The sequence below is a fragment of the Loxodonta africana genome, chromosome 18 (assembly GCF_030014295.1).
Source record: "Loxodonta africana isolate mLoxAfr1 chromosome 18, mLoxAfr1.hap2, whole genome shotgun sequence".
NCBI lineage: Eukaryota > Metazoa > Chordata > Mammalia > Proboscidea > Elephantidae > Loxodonta > Loxodonta africana.
Genome location: NC_087359.1, coordinates 53,361,101 through 53,382,589, shown reverse-complemented (window position 1 = coordinate 53,382,589; position 21,489 = coordinate 53,361,101). Strand labels below are relative to the sequence as shown.

Below are 21,489 nucleotides of genomic sequence, written 5' to 3'. Positions count from 1 at the left end.
GAACACTCAATAACAGATGTCAGCTCTCCCCCCAAAAATCTATAGATTCAATACAATTCCAATCAAAATCCTGGCAGACTTTTTTGGTAGAGATTAACAAAATGATTCTAAAATGTATAAGGGAATACAAAAAAAAACTTAGAATAACCAAAATAATTTGAACAAAATGGGAGGATTAACACTACCGAATCTCAAGAAAACGGAAACCCTGATGGCGTAGTGGTTCAGTGCTACAGCTGCTAACCAAAGGGTTGACAGTTCGAATCCACCAGGAGCTCCTTGGAAACTCTATGGGGAAGTTCTACTCTGTCCTATAGGGTCGCTATGAGTCGGAATCGACTTGACGGCACTGGGTTTGGTTCATTTTTTTTTTTTTTTAAATATCTCTAGAAACCCTGGTGGTGTAGTGGTTAAGAGCTCCAGTGCTAACCAAAACGTCAGCGGTTCAAATCCACCAGGCGCTCCTTGGAAACCCTATGGAGCAGTTCTACGCTGTCCTATAGGGTCCATATAAGTTGGGATCAACTATATGGCAACAGTTTTTTTTTTTTTTAATCTCAAGACTTATTATAAAGGAAAGAAGTCAAGACAGTATGGTATTCATATAGAGATAGAAAAACAGATCAACACAACAGAAGAATCTAGAAATAGACCCACACATATATGGACAACTAATTTGTGACAAAGATGCAAAGGCAAGTCAGTGATTAAAGGACAGTCTTTTCAACAAATGGGGCTGGAACGATTTGATACCTAAGTAAAAAAATACACACACACACATACATGAGAGTAAGTCAAAAGTATTGCTACAAAGAAGTTTCCTGAATAAACTGCATGCTTTGAAGGTCAGCGGAGCAAGGGCGGGGGTTTGGGGACTATGGCTTCAGGGGACATCTAAGTCAATTGGCAAAATAAATTCTATTAAGAAAACATCCTGCATTCCACTTTAAAGTGTGGCATCTGGGGTCTTAAACATTAACAAGTGGCCATCTAAGATGCATCAATGAGTCTCAACCCACCTGGATCAAAGGAGAATGAAGAACGCCAGGGTCACAAGGTAATTATGATCCCAAGAGACAGAAAGGGCTACATGAACTAGAAACTACATCATCCTGAGACCAGAAGAACTAGATGGTGCCCAGCCACAACCGATGACTGCCCTGACAGGAAGCACAACAGAGAACCCCTGAGGGAGCAGGAGAACAGTGGGATGCAGACCCCAAATTCTCATAAAAAGACCAGACTGAATGGTCTGAGACTAGAAGGACCCCGGCAGTCGTGGTCCCCAAACCTTCTGTTGGCCCAGGACAGGAACCATTCTCGAAGCCAACTCGTCAGACATGGATTGGACTGGACAATGGGTTGGAGAGAGATGCTGATGAGGAGTGAGTTACTTGCATCAGGTGGACACTTGAGACTATGTTGGCATCTCCTGTCTGGAGGAGAAATGGGGGGCTAGAGGGGGTTAGAAACTGGCAAAATGGTCACGAAAGGAGAGACTGGAAGGAGGGAGTGGACTGACTCATTAGGGGGAGAGTGAGTATGTAGTAAGGTGCATGTAAGTTTAGATGTGAGAGACTGACTTGATTTGTAAACTTTCACTTAAAGCACAATAAAAATTATTTTTTTTAAAAAGTATTGCTACTAAATCATAGAAACCTTTATTAAACAAAAATACTAAAATGTGAAGCTATTGTTTCTCACCACATCCTCCATCGAGGTCTATATACTTCTGAAGGTGGTGTTTCCATGAAGAATTCTGCAGTCTTCGATTTACACCACGTCAAAACAGCAGTTTTGGCATCCTTGAGGGACTCAAATCATGTTCCTTTTAAATGTTGAGTTTCAGGAACAAAAAGGAGTCTGAAGGGGTAAGATCAGGCCTTACGGTAGATAGGGTAAGGTTTCCCAGCAATATTCTCGTTAAGACAGGCCTTGCTACCCTCGAAGAATGAGCAGGTGCATTGTCGTGATGGAAAAAACTCCTCAGCTCAACTTCCCTGGCCTTTTTCTCACCAGTGCCGTTTTCAATTTCTTAAAGCTTCTTCATAATAAGCCCCCCTGATCTTCCTATGTCCTTCAAAAAAATCTATGAAGATTAGCCCTTTGGAATACCAAAAAACAGTCGCCATAACCTTCTGAGTGGTCTTCCCTCTCTTGATTCACCTTTGAGGCCTTCTCGATCTTCCTTAAAACGCTTGATCCATCTAAAAACTGTTGTTTTATGTGGGCAGCATTCCCATAAACTTGTTGCAAAGCTTCAATGATTTGGAAAGATGTCCACTTGAGTTTTATAAAAAATTTTATATTAGCCCTATCCTCAAAATCGTTTTTTTCCGTGGCACAAAAAGTATCCTTTTTTTTTTAAGGCACCCTAACCTAACACAAGTGTTTTACTGAGAGAACTTGTGTGCAACCATCCACTGATCACAGAGACATGTCTGAACATGTTTTGTTTGGAATAAACCTGTGCATGTATGAACTGGAACCCTAGTAGCAATACTTTTTGGCTTACCCTTGTATATATGAACTTGGATCCATACCTTGCACTATATGTAAAAATTAACTTAAAGTGAATAATAAACCTAACATAAAACTCTAAAACAGCTAGAAAAAAACATAGGTGAAAATCTTCACGAACCTGGAGTAGGCAAAAATTTCTTAGATACCACACCAAATGCACGATGTATAGGATGGAAAAAACTGATAAAATTAGATTCATCAAAATTAAGAACACCCCTTCAAAAGACACTGCTAAGAGAATAGAGGCAAGCCACAGAGATGAAAAGTATTTGCAGATCATCTATCTGAAAAAGTGCTTGTATCCAGAATATACAAAGAACTCTCAAACTCAACAATAAGAAAACAACCCAATTTGAAAACACAGGCAAAATACTTGAAGCTTCACCAAAGAGGTATGGATAGCAAATAAGCTCATGATATGACGTTCAACATCAATGATCATTAAGAAAATGCACATTAAAACCACAGTTTTTAATTTTTAATGCAAATTAAAACCAGTTTCTTTGTTTTCATTTTAGAATGGCTAAAATTAAAAAAATTGACCATAGCAAGAATCGGTGAAGATGCTGAAACAGCCCCAACTCTTCAACATTGCTCTAAACCAAACCAAACCTGTTGCCACCAGTCAATTCTGACTCATAGCGACAGAGCAGAACTGCCCCACAGAGTTTCCAAGGAGCAGCTGGTAGGTTTGAACTGCCGACTTTTTGGTTAGCAGCCGAGATCTTTACCACCGTGCTACCAGGGCTCCAAACACTGCTCTAGGGAATATAAAAGGGTGCTTTGTAAAACTGTCAGTTTCTTAAAAAGTTAAGCATATACCTACCATAGCCAGTGCATTTCCCAAGAGAAATGAAAGTGTATGTCCATACAAAGACTTGTACACAAATGTTCACAGCAGCTTTATTTGTAATAGCCAGAAAATCTGAAACAATCTAAATGTCTACCAACAGGTGAAGAGATAAACAAATTATAGTGTATCAATACAATGGAATACTATTTGGCCATATAATGGAATTAGCTACTGTTATATGCGATAACACGTAGAAATCTCAAAATAATGAGGCTGAGTAAAAGACAGACAAAAAAAATGAGTATATTCCATTCATATAAAGCTCTAGAAAATGCAAACTAACCAATAGTGACAGAAAGCAGGCCAGTGTTTGCCTGGGGATAAGGTGATACTATAAGAGGCAGGAGGAAAGGATTACAAAGAGGAATCGAGGAGACTTTGGGATGACAGATATCTTTATTGCCTTGATTGAGGTGATGGTTTCATGGATGTACACTTTAAAAATGAGCATTTCATTATATGTCAACTATACCTCAATGACGATGTGTTTTAAAAAAAAACCTAAGTGGATGAAGTGATAAAAAATAGTAGTCCATCCATTTTTCTATGTATTCTAAATTCTAAATATCAGGTTGAACTACCAAAGTCTTTGTATCCATAATATATATATAATGTATGTACACTCTTGAAAAAAAAATGCTGCCAGATTTTATCGTGGCAACAAAAAGTACGCAGTGACTGTCTTGGTATGCTAGTGCTGCTGTGACAGAAATACCACAAATGGATGGCTTTAATAAAGAGAAGTTTATTCTCTCACAGTCTAGTAGGCTACAAGTCTGAATTCAGGGCACTGGCTCCAGGGGAAGCCTTTCTCTCTCTTTTGGCTCTGGAGGAAGGTCCTTGTCATCAGTCTTTCCTTGGTCTGGGAGCTTCTCAGCACAGGAATCTCAGGTCCAAAAGACAAGCTCTGCTCCCAGCACAGCTTTTTGGTGGTATGAGGTCCCCCTGTCTCTCTGCTGGCTTCTTTTATATCTCGAAAGAGACTGGCTTAAGACACTATCTAATCTTGTAATCTAATCCATCTCATTACATCATAGTGATAGGATTTATAACACACGGAGAAATCACATCAGATGAAAAAATGGTAGACAATCATACATTACTGGGAATCATGACCTAGCCAAGTTGATATATTTTTTGAGGGCACAACTCAATCCATGACAGTGGCTCTTATATAAAGCCCCATATTATTTCCACTTAAAAAAAAAAAAGTTGCCATCGAGTCGATTCCGACCCATAGCGGCCCTATAGGACAGAGTAGAACTGCCCCATAGAGTTTTCAAGGAACGCCTGGTGGACTCAAACTGCCAACCTTTTGGTTAGCAGCTGTAGCACTTAACCACTATGCCAGCAGGGTCTCCTACCTCCACTTAGGAACCTAGATATTTTCTCTTTTCAATAATGCAACCTACATAACTAATTGTGTCTCTTTATATTCTAGCCACTTAAATATTTATAGTGACTATTATGTTTGTTATATTTATATTTTTTCCCTAGGTTCTAATTTTCCACTTCAACTTTTATTTTACCACTATTTCACCTCTATGTTTTTGCTTATTAGACAAACCTGACCCCTTGTTTATAGAATTTCTTATCCTTTTTTTTAATTGAGATATACTCCTCATACCATAAAATTTACCCTTTTAAAACGTACTTGTCAGTGGTTTTTCGTATATTCTCAAGGCTGTTCAACCATCACTACTACCTGAGTCCAAAACACTTTCATCACCCCAAAAAGAAACACTTACCTATTAGCAATCACTCCCTGTCCCCACCCCCAGCCCCTGGCAACCACTGATCTATTTTTTGTCTGTACGGATTTGCCTATTCTGAGCACTTTGTATAAATGAAATCATACGGTAAGTGGCTTTTCGTGTCTGGGTTTTTTCAAATAGCATAATGTTTTCAAGGTTCCATCCATGTTCTACAGTGCCTGCAGTTTTACCTACCATTGTTTTTGCATCATTAGTGAAAATGTCAACATAGTGTAAAAACTGCATTATTATTAACATTGTGAAAATAGTTTTGACCTCACAGACTCCCTGAAGTCATATATGTATCAATCTCTATAAGCATGTATCAATACTTGTAGGGACTGATAGATATAATACTGTATTTTATGGGTATACCACATTTTGCTTATCCATTCATCAGCTAATGGAAATTTGGGTTTCCAGTTTTTTTTCTTTTAATAATATTTTATGTGTTTTTGGTGAAAGTTTACACAGCAAATTAGGTTCCCATTTAATATTTAATACCCTATTCAGCAACAATGGTTACATTTTTCACAATGTGTCTACAATTTCATTATTTCCGTTCTGGTTGTTCTGTTTCCATTAATCTAGCTTGCCTGCCCCTGCCCCCCCACCCCCCCGCCCCGCCTCAGCTTCACATCTTTGATTTACTGTAAATGTTAACTGTTTGGTCTCATGTAGATGATTTTTTAAAGAAGCATAGTACTCACGGGTTATATTGTTCATTTTATGAGCCAATCTGTTATTTAGCTGAAAGGTGACCTCCAGGTGTGATTTTAGTACAAAGTTTAAACGGTATCTCAGAACCATAGTTTTGGGGGTGCCTCCAGTCCCTACCAGTCCAGTAAGTCTGGGCTTTTTTGAGAATTTGAGTTTTGTTCTACATTTTACTCCCGTTCTATCCAGAACAATCTATTGTGTCCCTGATCAGAACGATCAGTAGTGGTAGCTGGCCACTGTCTAGTTCTTCTGGTCTCAGGATAGATGAGGCCAAGGTTCATGTAAGCTATTAGCCCTGTAGACTAGTTTCTTCTTTGGTTTCCTTCTTTCTTTTTCGCTCCAGATGGATAGCGGCCAATAGTTGTACCTTAGAAGGCCACTTGCAGGTTTTTAAGACCTCAAGCGCTACTCACCAAACTAGGATGTACAACATAAAGTTTATTAACTATGTTATGCCAATGACTGAGTTGTCCCATTTGACTAGGGTTGTTTCTACTTTTTGATTATTGACAATAATGCTGCTATGAATTAGTAGTGTACAAGTTTTTGTATGGACATATGTTTTCAGCTCTCTTGTGTATGTATATACAAGAGTGGAATTGCTGGGTCATGTGGTAACTCTATGTTTAACTTTTTGAGGAACTGCCAAACTGTTTTCCGAGACTACCATACCATTTTACATTCCCACCAGCAATGTACAAGGGGTTACTATTTCTCCACATCTTTGCCATCCTAGTGGTTGTGAAATGCTATCTCTTTGTGGTTTTGATGTGCATTTCCCTAATGACTACAGATGCTGAACATCTCTTCATGTGCTTATTATTCTATTTTAAATATGTGTATGTCTATTGAATTATCTACCCCAACTCCTCTTAGAAGGAATGTGTTTATAAGTTATCAACAAATAATAAAATCTTATATATTCTTTCCATATTTTTCTTAAAATTACATGGCACTGAAGTCATGTGATGAGTTTTAGCTGATTTTACTTCATCTTTGGAAGTTTTAAAAATAAATATCTAAAAATGACACTATAGTATTATTTTTTAATTTCATAGACATCAGTTAACTAAAAGGGCAGCAAACTATTAAGAATATTCCAAAGGATAGACCTCACAATCCAAACTACAAATTATCCAAAGTGATGTCAGAGAATAATAATCACTCATATCTTTTAAACGATCATACACACCATGATAGATTATTACTAATTAGAAAATACAGGAGGTTCACATCCATCACAGAAGAAAGCTCACCATCTTCAATTGCATTTCTGACAGCCCCAAGTCCATCTCTCATGGCATTCTTGATCTGTGTGAGAGTATGTTTATTAGGTCCCTTAACCAACAAGGTGACAGAGCGAGGGTTAACACAGTCCTCGATAAAAGTAAACTTTTCTTCACCCTAAAGGATAATATGAGATGCTGTAACTTTAATATTTAATATAATTATGAAATCAAGACTAAGTTTATAATATTAGAATCCAATCTTCATGTGAATTTTTCTTATTAAGCATAACTAAAGATACATTAAATGCAGTTAAGTTATATACAAATTCTTAACAAACATTTAAGTAAATAAATTGCAAAATCTGTAGATTATTCAGACTTCAAAATACAAAAGCTGAATGAAAACGGTCAGTGTTTAAAATTAAAAGGTTTAATGTTCACTTTATAACCACTGCTCACAGAAATACTCACTAATGTATACTCATATACAAGACCAGCATGTCCCAAGCAATCTGCAGTGAGATCTTCAAAAGAATTCACAGCCACTCCACCACAAGCCAGAGACAGTCTGAAATTACAATAATGTCACTATAGCTTTGGTTATGGAAAACATAAAGACTAACTTCTTAAAAATGGAAAGATATCCGACTCAGAAGACAGCATTGTCACAGTGTTTTTAAAATCTGATTCATGAAAATAAAAACCATCCTTGTACTTCAACAAAGTTCTGAGTTTGGTTAACAACCTTGATTTTTGACAGTTCAATTATTTACTGACATTAAGAACAATATTTGGACTTTATACACCACTATTTTGCTCCATATTGTTTATATATAAGCTAAAAGGAATATACATGGGATAATCTCAATTTAGTCTGTCAAAAAAACTCAGGATACATAATTATTTGCAAACTTACCTTTCCATATTTCTCCTTTTTGCTCTGCGAAGAGCTACTATGCCATGTTTTGCAAGAGCATCTAAGGAAAGCGGATCAATTCCCTACAATCAAATTAGCATGAAAGTTACATGCATGTTTTAGGCAAGCAGCTCTCAAACTTTTTGGTCTCAGCCTCACTTTACACTCTTAAAAATTATTAAGAATCCCCCAAGTGCTTCTGCTTATGTGAGCTGCATCTATCAATATTTATTATATTATAAATTAAAACTGAGAAATTTCAAAAATGCTTATTAATCCATTTAAAACTGTAATAATTCCATTTCATATTAACATAAATATTTTTAAAATTTGTTCAAAAACAAAACATAATGAGAACACTGGCACTGGTTTATATTTTTACATATTAAGACACACCTGTCTTAATAGAAGATAGCTTAATTCTCATACCTGCTTCTGCAGTCAATTGGCTGTGATACATTGTTTTGGTTAAAACATATGAAGAATATCTGGCCTCACAGATACATGCATTAGAAAAGGAAATTATTTTAATAGACTTTCAGATAAATGTGGGTATTCTTCTTTGATACTATACCAAAACTCAACAAGTGGTAGTATCTTAATGGTTAGTTTCAATGCGGAATATGAAACCATATCAATAACTTTTCATACTCTCTTACATTAAAGTCCATTAGTGTGTCTTGCACTTTGGGAGTGGATTATTTATCTGTGTATGGTTTCTATGAAATAATGCATTTGTTTAGTCATTTGGAAAATACTGATTCACAGAGTCAGGCAGAGCTTCCAAATGTTGACACAGTTCATGGTTATACGGTATCAAAAAAGATAATCACATTTGTTAATACCACCACTGATATTATTGGAAGTTTTTGAAGTACTGGGAAGCTATAAAGCTCATAGTAGCAGATATGAGTTTTCCAAAATACTAATTTTCATTTGAAAGCTCAAATATTATAATCGGCAATAAATTATGTCAGTTATTTTCCTTGAAGTGACAGAATCTCTCCATTTTTTAAAAAAAAATCTACCAAACACCCAAGTCTAAATAACCATAGTTTTTCTGTCAGTCATTCTTTCAAGTAAAAATGGAGTTCCATGAACAAAGTGGCTAGTTTAGCTTGCAACTCAAACAACCACACCAGAGCTTTCCTTCAATACAACCATCATATTTTGGTATGCAGCAAAAGTGCTTTGTGCATATTTCATATTGTGTTACACACAATGATAAAAGGATGCATATTTAACAAAATTTTAATAAAATTAATACTTCTTACTGCTTTATCAAGACATTCTTAAATGAAACTTTTTTTTTTAACTCCAAGTGTCTAGTGGTGTGGCAGTAAAGAATGCAGTAACTACCAGTACAGCTGGGTATCACTGGTTTGATCTGTTCCAAGGCACCAGCAGTTCTACCCACCATTGCTTTTACACCATCAGTACAAATGCCAACACAGTGAAAAGGGCATTATTGTTAATATTACAAAAATTGTTTTGACCTCACAGACTCCCTGAGAAGGTCTTAGGAGTCTAAGACTGTACTTTGAGAAACACTGAAGAACACTTACAAATAATTAAAATCTAAACTTTTTTCTCACCTTCTGATTAATGACAATAAATCCTTTGTTGGAATGACCACAGACTTTCTCTTTCAGGTCTATTATTTTTTGCACTCTATCTTCAATAAATTTTCTTTCAGCTTTTACTAACTTCTCTTTCTCTTCCGCAGTCTTATAAAAGAAACTAGAATTCACCTCTCTAAAGGATTAATAAAAACAAGCTAGTAAAGGCAGGAGGAACAGGTAGATGGAGTCTACATCAAACACTTGGGAGGGAGATTAAAAGAACACTTTTAGAAAAAAATATCGCACAAAATTATAAAGAGAAACTGGCATACGTACGTTTTTTCATATTCTAGTGATACATTGCAAGTAAGGATAAATGCATCTTCTACACGCTTCTTCATATCTGGATGACGGACACCATGATCCAAAACTAATCCTCTGATCAATCTATTAAAAATATGTAGTGTTTCTTACTTTGAATATACACTCTAAAACTTTGTATAAAATTAGAATTGTACTCCTAAAGTTGTAACAAAACTGCCAGGGCACATATCGTTTCCTTGCACCAACTTTTAAACCTAATGCATAATTAATAAAATTAGGAAGGAGAATCTACTTTAACACAGCATGATTGTGAAGTCACAATAAAATGTCAACCCAGAATTATTCTCTTAAGTTACGAGGCCCAAACATAGGACAGAGCTGACCAAGTAATGAAAGATAGGCACACAATGGGTTTCTTAGGAACATCTGTTCAAAATAATTATAGGGACTAGCTAAAAACTGTTAGCCTAAATGTCCAACAATGGGTCACTGCTCAGTAAATAACGACTCAGCTATCTGACGGTCATGAACTGTGTGATAACATGGAAAAATATTTACAGTGGCAGCTGATAAGCACAGAATGGCAAATTGCATATAAAGCATAATTATAGGTATTCTTTTTCAAAAATAAGCACCTTGGCATTTAAAGGGAAAGAAGGGAAGGAAACTGAGGGTGCAGTTACGAGCGGGTGGTAGGAATAGAGGGGATTTTTTTTCTTTTTCTTTCTCCCCATTTTCTAAATGTTCTTCCAAGACTGAATGCTTTTATAACTTTATAAAATTCATATAAGCAAATTTACACCCGTTGCTGTGGATTCTATTTGAACTCGTGGTGGTCCTATGTGTTACACAATAGAAATGGTGGAACACACAGGATTTTCTTGGCTGTCATCGTTATGGAAGCAGTTCACCAGGATTTTCCTCCTCAGAGCCCCTGTGCGGGCTCAAACCCCAACCTTTAGGTTAGCAGCCGATCACAAACCACCATGCTACCCAGGCTCCTATAAACACATTTAAGGAATCTTATTTCTACTTAGGAATCTTTTATAACCAATATTTGTTTTACATTAAAGTGAAGAAATATTTTTTTTTAAATAGCTGAACATAGTAACAAAGTTTTCAAAATTTTAATCTAACTAGATTATGCCAACTCCTAGTTGAATGTGAAGCTATTTTATTTAGGAAGAAACAAACTCTATGCTCAATATTCTTCACTCTTCAAGCCTGTAACACCTCTTCCATCCTCCTAACTCTCAGCAAAGGACCTTGCTTCTTTAAGAAAACAGAAACACTGTCCCATCTCTGTACCCACCAATCCACCTGACTTGAACCTGAACCGCCTATTACTACAGATGAGCTGTCTATGCTCATATCTGTTAACTCTCTCCACTCATGTGCTGAACTCCATTTTCCCTCTCTGCTCCTGCATTGTCCCCTATTCCGTGTCAATTCTTCCTGCCTACAAGAGCATTCTCATCAGCATACAAACTTGCTGTAATAATTCCCATATTTAAAAACAAAGAATTCTTTTCTCCCAATCCCATTCCCATATTCCCTTCTAGCTACTGCCCCATTTCTCCAGTTTTATAGCTCCCTTTTATACTTAAGTTTCTCTGATTTTGTCTACATTTGCTTTCCCACTTCCTCCCTTCCCATTCTCTCTTGCAAAGCCCACCTTCAATCTGACTTTCATCCCCACCTCTTTACAGGCTCTCATTAAAAGCCAATATAAAAATTAAGGTTTTCCAAGTCTAATGGTCAATTTTCAGTTCAGAACAACTTACTCAAATTATCAGCAGCATATGACTTAGTTGATCATTCTCTCCTTGAAACGTTTTCCTTTCTTGGCTTCTGGGGAACTACCTGCACTTGGTTTTCCTCTTACCTCACTGACCACCTCTTCTCAGTCTCCTTTGTTAAATTCTTATGTTCTCAAACTCTGAACATTAGAGTTCCCATAACTCAAACCTTAAACTTCTTCTTTATCTATATTAACTTCCCAGATGATCTCATTAACACTTTAAATGTCATCTGTACACTGATGGGAGCCCTGGAGGCGTGGTGGTTAAGAGCTCAGCTGCTAATCAAAAGGTCAGCAATCTGATTTCACCACTTCTTGGAAACCAAATGGGGCGGCTCTACTCGGTCCTATAGGGTCGCTATGAGTTGGAATTGACTCAGTGGCAAAGGGCTTTTTGTTTGTTCATTCGTTTGTATGTTTGTTTTTGGCTTTATACACTTATGACTCCCAAACATATACTTCAGCCCAGACTCTACTCTGAACTCCAGGCACCTCTATCTACCTCTCTACGCACTATCCCACGGGATGTCTAATAGGCATCTCAAACATAACATGCCCAAAGCTGAATTCTTGATTTATTTCCCCAGACCTGCTCCTCCCAGCCTTCTCCATCCTAAGAAATGGTACTTCCACTTTTTCAGCCGCTCATGCAAAAAATCCAGGATACATCCTGACTCCTCTGTTTCTGTAACACTCTACATTAAACCATCAACAAATCCAATTGCCCCTTCCTTCTAAGCATACCCTGATCTAAACCATTTTCATCTCTCACCTCTAACACATTCCTAACCAGTCTCCTGCTTCTGCCTTTGCTAGCCCCTCTCCCACCTCTCCACCTGTTCTACAGCCTATTTTCCATATAACAATCACGAGATTCTTCAGAAACAGAGATCAAGAACTAGCTACCCTCAGCAATGACAGGTTAGGTTATCTGGACCAACTGTCCTACTAAATATAAATGCTGGGTTAAAAACAAAAAAATCTTAAAAACAATAAAGAGCTACAAGATAGTAAAAATGAAACATAAAAGTAACACAGGAACCCTAAGAAGTAAAGAACTACAGGCACTTTTCTCCTGAAGTCATTTGACAATCCAGGCAAATCTAAACTTTGGTTTCAATGACGTTCCAACGCAAGGGGACAGAATTAAAAACCCAGGGTTCGTTCACATTGGAGAGTCTAATAAGAGACCTTCTTTACGTTAAGCTGGGATCCCAAAGGCTACATGCTTAAGGTATAAACCAAAAGGATGAACCACAAGTAACCAGCCCTCACACAGTCTTACAGTCAGAACTCACATCAACCGGATAGTAAAAAAAAAAACCCTCAAGCTGTGTATTTAATTTAAAATAATCCCTAAGCTCATTGCAGCCGGAAATTCAAATCCTTTCTCCAGAAAGATAGCTTCATCCTAGGTCTCAAATTATTTCAACAAATACTTTTTCAAGCACAATGAATGGCACACATGGAAATCAAGCCTGATGGGTGAGTGCCAGCAAAAAAAAAACAATAGACTCTATAGGGGATCAAATTTGACAACACCAACTTGAAAGATGAGATAGAAATCTTTGAAGGCAGTGAGTTTATGCTAATGGGGAAGGAACAACTCAGAAAAGAAGGGTAAGAATGGTTATGCAACTCCAAGAATGCAAACAATGTCACTGAATTGTACATGTAGAAACTCTTGAATTGGTGTATGTTTTGCTGACTATATTCTCAACAACAACAAAAGAAAAAAATTGACACCAGAAACAGACAAACCAAAACTTTAGATACTGTAATTATCCGACATGAGCTACATGTTAAAGAAATAAAAGGCAAGTTTGAAAAGATCTGCAGGGGAAAGGACACCATAAAAAGTGACACGGCAGATTCACAAAAGAACCAAATACAGCTTTTATAAATCAATAAAGACATATACACACATCATTAAAATTTCAAGGAAAACAACAGAAATACATCCATATATTTTACAAAAGATTTGCAGTAGAATGTTTACAGCAGCACTATTTGAGGGCCAAAAACTAAAAACTACCTAAACCCCCATCAATAGAATGAATGAATAAATAATGGTATATTAACACAAGAAAATGCTAAACAGCAATGAGAATGAATTATCTAATACATGCAACAGTATGGTTGAATCTCACAAACAATACTTAAGAAAACAAGTCAGACACAAAAGAGTACCTACTGTATAATTCCATTTAGAAAAGTATAAAAACAGGTAACATTAATCTCTGCTGTAGAAATTCAGGTTACTCTGGGGGAATAATGCTTGAAAGGGGCACATGAGGGGCATTTAAGGTACTGGTAATGTTCTGTATCTTGTACGAGGACTGGTTACATAAACGTACTGTGAAAATTCATTGAGCTGTACCCTTATAATAGGTGCAGTTTTCAGTGTTTATTATACCCTCATTAAATAGGCTTTTTTTTTTTTTTAATTAAGAGACTGGTTTAGTAGATTTGACATTGTTTAAGAGAGAATTCATGAACAGCAAAATAGGGCAATAGAAATTATTCATGATGTCATACAAAAGGGAAAAAGACAGAAAGGGAACAAGACACGGAAGACAAGAGTAAAAACATCAAGCGTACGTTTAACAGAAGGAGGAGAAGTGAGACGATGCGACAGAAACAGTGTTTAAAGAGACAATACCAGAAGATGGAAATTTTCCAGAACCACGTGAAAAAACATCATTCACTGATTCGAGAAGCTCAGCAAATCCCAAGTGGGATAAATAAAAAGAAATCCACACCTAGCCACGTCATAATAAAAGTATAGACTACCAAAGACAAAGAGAAAATCTTAAAACCACTAAGGCAAATAAAGAAATGTTACCTCTAAAGGAAGCCTGAGATGACATCTTCAATGAGCTGAAAGAAACTAACCGCCAACCTAGTATTCTATACACAGTGGAAGATACCGAAGAATGAAGAGGAAATAAAGGCATTTTCTGGCAAGCAAAGAGAAATGATGGCTACTTCAACATGGTACAAAATTTCAATGCACCAAGAAAATACAATACTTTAAAAAATTGTATGCAGTTCATAACATAGCCCCAAAGTTTGTAAATCAAAGCTGTTATAAATAAATAAGTCCACAATCATACTGAAAGATATTACCACATCTCTCTCAGTAATTGATGGAAAAAGCAGTCAAAACATCGATAAGGAAACAGAAGGTCTGAAAAATAGGGTTAATAGACTTGATCCCTTGATCCAAGTGGACATAATATAAAATTATACCTAACAACTGCAGCATTTTTTTCAAGTACATAAAACATTTACAAAAACTGAATACACATGAAGCCATAAAGAGGTCCCGACAAATTTCAAAGGAGTAAAATCTCACACAGCATATTCTTTGACCGTAATGTAATTAAACCAGGAAAGAATAATAACTGAAAATTTCCCATATATTTTGAAATTAAGAAACACATTTCAAATAAAAATTAGAAGATATCTTAAACTGAATAAAACTACTTACCAGAACTTGAGAGACGCCGCTAAACAATACTTTAAGGACAATTTAAGGCCTTAAATGCTGTATCATGAAATCAGATGGCTGAAAATTAATGAGCTAAGTAGCCATTGCAAAAAAAAAATAAAAAAGTCCCCCCAAAATCCCCAAAAGAAATTTAATAATAAAGAGAAGAACACTACCAAACAAAAAACAAACATACAAACCTCTGGCAAAACTTATCAAAACAAAAACAGAGAAGGTACAAATAGTAGCAGGGAAAGGGTGGATATCATTACAAATCCTGCAAACATTAAAAATATAAGAGAATGTTTATGAACACGTTATGCCAAAAATTTTGGCAATTTAGGCAAAATGGACAAATTCCTGGAAAAATATTACTTACCAAAATGACTCAAAAATAAGTAGAAAACCTAACTAGTCCTATAAGCATTAAAGAAAATTGCTTAAGTAATCAAAAATCTTCACACAAACAACCCAATTTCCTCAAAAGAATAGGAAGGAAAAAACACTAAAAGGAAGAGGGAACCTATGGATTGACAGAGACTTAAGAGACATATCAACTAAATGCAATGTGTAGACTGTGTTTAGATCCTGATTCGAACAAAACTAACAACAACAAAATTATGAGACGATGGTTGAAACTGGAATACTTATTGTATATGTGATGCTATGAAATAATTATTAATTTTTAGATGGGATAATGTCTTGTGGATATGTTAGGTAAAAAAGAAGGTCTGATATTTCATAGACCTGAAGTATTTATAGGAGAAATACGATGTCTGGATTTGCTTCAAAATAATCTAGGTCTGGCAGCAGGGTGGGGTAGGGGAACAAAGGAAGAGGTTTAGATGAAATAAAATTGACCATATATTGAAAACTGATGAACATGGGTGACAGATACATGAAGGTTCACTATTTTATTCTACTTTTATATATCTTTGGAGTATTCCATAATAAAAAGTTTAAACAAAGCGAAATCCAAAATCAACAAGGTGCTACATATTCTGGGCCCTCTTACATCTTGACCTCGTCTCCTACAACTTTTTCCTCTTACTGTGCTCCCGGTACACTTTCAGGGTCTTTTCAACTGTTACTCCCTCTGCTTAGAACACTCTTCTTCCAGACATTCACATGGATAGCTCCCTCATTTCTTCGGAGACCTCCTTAGCTTTCTAATTTCTCATTAGAGTGGCCTTCCCTAACCACTATAAAATCACTCATGCTCACACTCTATCTCTCTAGCCTCCTCACAGCATTTACCAACATTTATTTGTTTGTTTTCCATCTCTCTCTCCCCATTAGAAACGTAAGCTCCTTGGGGAAACAGTTTTGTTTACTTTTCATTCCCTGCATCAAGAACAGTCCCTGGCTCATGGTAAGTACCCAATCAATACATGCTGAATGCAATAAATGTCGATGGAGGTTGAATGAAAGTAATTAATGAAGGAATATCTGAAAATAACCAAATATTCCAAAATCTAGATATTTTTAAATTTTATGTAATTTACGTTGTATCTGTTTCTGATTTATGCTTCATCTCCATGATTTCTACCATGAAGAGGTCAATAGGGTAACCCGGTCTTCTCACAGCCAAAACAGAATCCACCACAGCCTGAAAGAGAAGTGAATGAGAAGAGTAAATTATTCCGGCTACTAAACTACTGGCCCAAGTAATCCATCACCAGACTAAGCAGTAAAGGGCTTCAGGCTCCAAAAAACCGTATACTATTCTACAAAACACAGGGCAAGGAAAAAATTGCTGCTTTGTTATGGACACTAATGATGATCAATGGCAATGGATACTTTAGAGGCAATAGGAACTTCAGACATCATCAGATCCAACCCCTTTATTTTATAGATAAGTAAACTGAGATACAATTTTAAGGGCTTAAAACAAGGTTTAACAGCTAGGAGCAGAGCCAGGACTAGAATTGAGGTCTTTTAAACTGGCAACCCACTGCTCTTTATACTACAACAACACTATTCAAACTGTTCCACCAAAGAACACCTTAACAGGAAAGGAGAAAGTGTAATCTAAGGGAAGAGCTCAAATTTGCTGGCTGTAACTATATGAAAATTTAAGTCTCGTGTTTTATAATGAGAAATTTCCATGTCACGCCATAAATATATATATATATATATCTGTTTTAATGTGAAAATGTTTTTGCCCAAAGTCCTAAAATAAAACTGACACTCCAGAAAGCTGTCTTATTTATTCTGCCGTGTATCTTCAGGGATATGCAATTTGAGATGCATAGCACAACAAATTCTATTGCTTTGCTCAGAAGATAACATGAAAGTAACTGACTACAGAAATTAAGTGCTAGGGTATAACCACGCTAAATTATAAATAAAACAAAATATCTATATGTATGTATAGACATAGATATACCTTAGAAAAGTTTACCTGAGGTAACACAGTATTTGGCTTTGGTGCCTAATAGGGAATAATGAAAAAGGCCATCTGGATTGTTAGAATAGCAAGTGTTTCTACAGCTTTGAGAGAATGGGCGCCCTAATCATGAGGACTCCAGGCCACTTGATACATACGTACTCCCAACAGCAGAAAGTGCAGTAAATTATCACAGTTTTTTTCCTGGCTCTACTCAGCAACAAACTGCATGATCTTAATCTGATTTTCCAAGTAGGCTTTCCTATTGGTAAGAATTAACCAGAAGCAGCTCAGGTGTTCCAGTCCCTTTGACATTTATACTTCATGAAGTAAATGAATAAGATGGTATTCTGATTTGTATGTCAATCTGTTGTGAATTTTGTTGTTATGAACTGATCATTCCTGATAACTGATATATTCAAGTGTCAGAAACTGCAACACTGAAGAGCGATAATATTATCAAACCATAGCCACATGATAAAAGCCTTCCCAAAATATCAAGCCAACCTTGTCCTTATATCACATAAATTCTGCCTTTAAAAGTGAACAAAACAACAATGCATTTCCCAAATGTGAATCTTTTCTATCACAGCGACTATGCTTCATTAAAGTGGTAATCTTAACTACAAGGCATACTGCCAAAACAACTTCCCCGTGTGTCAGCTCAAATTAAAACACGGACCTCAAGTTTACAGAGACCAGCGTAGCATCGCAACAGCATCCACAAGAGATGATCCGCAGGCAGTCAAGCCCCCCCAAACTTTCGAGGAGTTTAAAACCCAATATTATGTTGCCTCGGAAAAACTTCTCTGACTTTATGACACTTTAGAAAAACAGAGCAAATACCATCTTGACCGATCAAATCTAGTCTATAGGTAAGTCTGTAAATATTTGTCCCCATATTTTAAGTTCAAAAGAACTGCATGCAATTCTTAATTATCTTACAGGAAAAAAGAAAAGCATTACCACGTGTCAGGCTACACTCTCTGAATTCAAAAGTTTAATCGCATACCTCTGTTAACACGTCAGCCAGCTCTGCGTGAACTTTAGTTCGTAAAGATGTTCTAGCCACATCTAAGAGGATTTCTCTTTTCATCTCCTTTTTTATTTTAACTTCCTCCAAAACTTCAAGTGCTTTTGTCTTTGCAGCTTCAAATCCTTCAGTTATTATTCTAGGGTGCAGGCCCTATTATATCAACATAAAACTATAAATTATAAAGTAAGTCATCCAAAGTCAAAGTCATTATCTTTTTCTATTAATATGTATGTCCAAAAGCATACTATTACCCATATCAATGCCACTAAAATATAAGTGTATGTATGTAATTTATAAAAGCCCCTTTTTCAGCGTATCATATTTGAAGCGATCTGACTTATAGAAAAGTTGAAAATCTAATTAAAAAAAAAAACTTTATAGTTTTATAAGTCTTTTTTTCTGAAAATTATGACTACACTGTCGTGCAGTGCCCTTCTGAATGGGCACAAAAGAAAAAAAGACTCCTTTCAATGTAGAGGGAAAAAACCAGCACTGACTTGCAGAAAGCTGGCCGACACGAACCACCTTAACCAAGTCATCAAAGTTAACATCACAGTAATGGGACAAACAGACTTCATGTGGCTCCTGATATGAGGCACTAAGAAGAACACACCACCACCACTGTGATACTCCTGCTGAAAGTTTATAACCTCAGTCTAATCAAGAGGAACCAGACAAATCCAAATTGAGAGACTTTTCTACAAAATAAGCGGCGTACACTCTAAAAGGGGCCATGTTGTGAAATACAAAGAAAGGCTCAGAAACTATTCCAGCTTGAAGGAGATTAAAGGGACATGACAACTGAATACAATGCATGAGCCTAGATTTTCTTTTGCTGTAAGAAACATTTTAGGGACAAGTGGCGAAATCTGAATTTAATCTGCAGATAGATAATTGCACTGTATCAATGTGTCAATATTAATATTAATTTACTTGTTTTGGTAATTCTACCTTGGTCCTATAAGACAATTCCTTGATTTTAAGAATTATACTCTGAAATATTCAGATCCTCATGTCTGCAATGTATTTAAGATGTATATATGGAAGACAGAGAGCTAGGCACATATATGACAGAGAGAGATGGGGAATCTGAGTGAAAAAAAATATAGGAATTCTCTGTAATATTCTCGCAACCTTGATGTAGGTCTCAAATAGGACATAAGAAAACTGTTTATAAACTGTATTGTTTATCCTGCAAAATAATAAACTTTTTGACAGCTGGCACTAGGTCTAATTCATTCCTTCCCTCCATTCCTTTTCATCAGCCCAATAATAATTTTTTAAAAGTTGACATTTTTTCAGCATTTGTGCCCGGCACTATTCAGTGCTTCACATACATTATTTAATTTGGTCCTCTCAGAAACACTGTGAAGTGGGTGTTATTATTATTTCCTATTTTACAGATGAGGAAACACAGGTTTAAAGGGATAATGTAATTTGCCTTAGATTACCATACTAGTAAGACATGGAGCTAAGATTTAAACCTACAATGCCTCAGTCCAAAGCCTGTGTTATTAACCATTTTCAAACAATTTCCTCAATTTATGACTCCACAGTCTCTCATCTGGACTACTATAAGAACCTCCAGTTTCGACTCCCTTAAAACTGCCCCCAAATACCAAATATTTAAAATGCCCATCTGACCATACCTCTCATCAATCTGTTTGTTCCCTAACACCCATGGGATAAAGCATAAGCTTCTTGATTGATAATACTGTATGTCTGTCCTCCGAGATCTGGCCCTACCACCTACTCCCCCAGCCTCTTCTCCACTACTGTCCACATCAGTTTAAACACCAGCAACACCAAACTGTTCATAGCTCATACCAGATGCTCCTCTGTGCCTTTGCTCATGTTGTTCCTTCTGCCTGGAATGCCATTCACTTTCATCAGGCTCACTCCTACTCACCCTGAAGACTTAGCTCAGGCCTTGCTTCCTCCAGAAAGCTCTTCCTCACTACCTCAGGCTAGTTTAGGACATCTGCCCCCACCTCGGTGTTTCTATCATAATCTGTGCCTAGCTCTATCACTGTACTGTCACTGTTTCGTAATTATGTTGATGTTTGTCAGCATCTCCCCTCCCCCCCCAACACCTTTATTTCTAACCCAACCCCATAATTTTGTTTAGCTTTCTGTCTCTCTTCTGTCCTTCAGAAGAAGCCTACCCACAGCTCAAGAAGTAGATCCTGATTAGCCTAAGTCAATTCTCCTAAAAAGTGCTACTGGTTTGGGATGGGCATAAGAGCAAAATTGGTCCAATCATACTAAAGGATTTCTATTTCAGAGTCAGTTGAATAGTTTTCTCTTTCCCTCTCCTGTTGGGTGTTATACTAAGGGAAGCAAGTAGTTCTGATTTCCTCTAGCAATCTTACTTTCATGATGGTAATAAGCCTTAAGATGAAAGAGCATTGTGAGTAGAAAAGCTAAGAGATAGAAAGGATATGGGCATTAAATAACTGATTAAATTTTTTAATCAACCAACCCTGGAGCCTGCCTTATCTCTGTATGTTCTGTTATGGGAGATAAAAATATCCTTACTGTTCAAGTGAGATCCAAGCTTCTACTACTTACAGCCAAAAACATCCTAACTGATATAAGTAGCAGGTACTGAATTAATATACAACTCCCAATACTAAGTGAAACACAAAGAAATAATAACTTTAGTAATTTGACTAGGTAATGCTCTGCTGAAAAGATTCTTGGAAAAGAGGAAAAATGCAAGTACTTACTTGGAAAAGAGAGATAAGTAATGCCAAAAAAATATAGACTGAATGAACAAAGGCACAGAGGTAAAAACGTACATAGCGATTTCAGAGGCTAGTGAGTGCAGGAGTCTGGCTAGAGGAGATGGTTTATAAAGGAAAGTAAAACTAGGAAGGTAGGTAAATT

The 21,489-nt window shown here is 36.5% G+C and overlaps 1 protein-coding gene across 3 annotated transcripts in view; it reads right to left on the bottom strand.

Annotated features, from left to right (window-relative positions):
• CCT6B (chaperonin containing TCP1 subunit 6B) overlaps window positions 1-21,489 on the bottom strand; it is a 54,628-nt gene that overhangs the window by 9,962 nt on the left and 23,177 nt on the right. For all 3 annotated transcript variants that reach the window (XM_064271417.1, XM_064271416.1, XM_023553475.2), the window contains 7 exons: window positions 18,577-18,750; window positions 16,681-16,784; window positions 9,894-10,004; window positions 9,591-9,750; window positions 7,996-8,078; window positions 7,551-7,647; window positions 7,107-7,254 (listed from right to left, as the gene is read on the bottom strand). In XM_064271417.1, coding sequence (XP_064127487.1) covers window positions 7,107-7,254; window positions 7,551-7,647; window positions 7,996-8,078; window positions 9,591-9,750; window positions 9,894-10,004; window positions 16,681-16,784; window positions 18,577-18,750 — 877 coding nt within the window. The remainder of the gene's footprint in view (window positions 1-7,106; window positions 7,255-7,550; window positions 7,648-7,995; window positions 8,079-9,590; window positions 9,751-9,893; window positions 10,005-16,680; window positions 16,785-18,576; window positions 18,751-21,489) is intronic.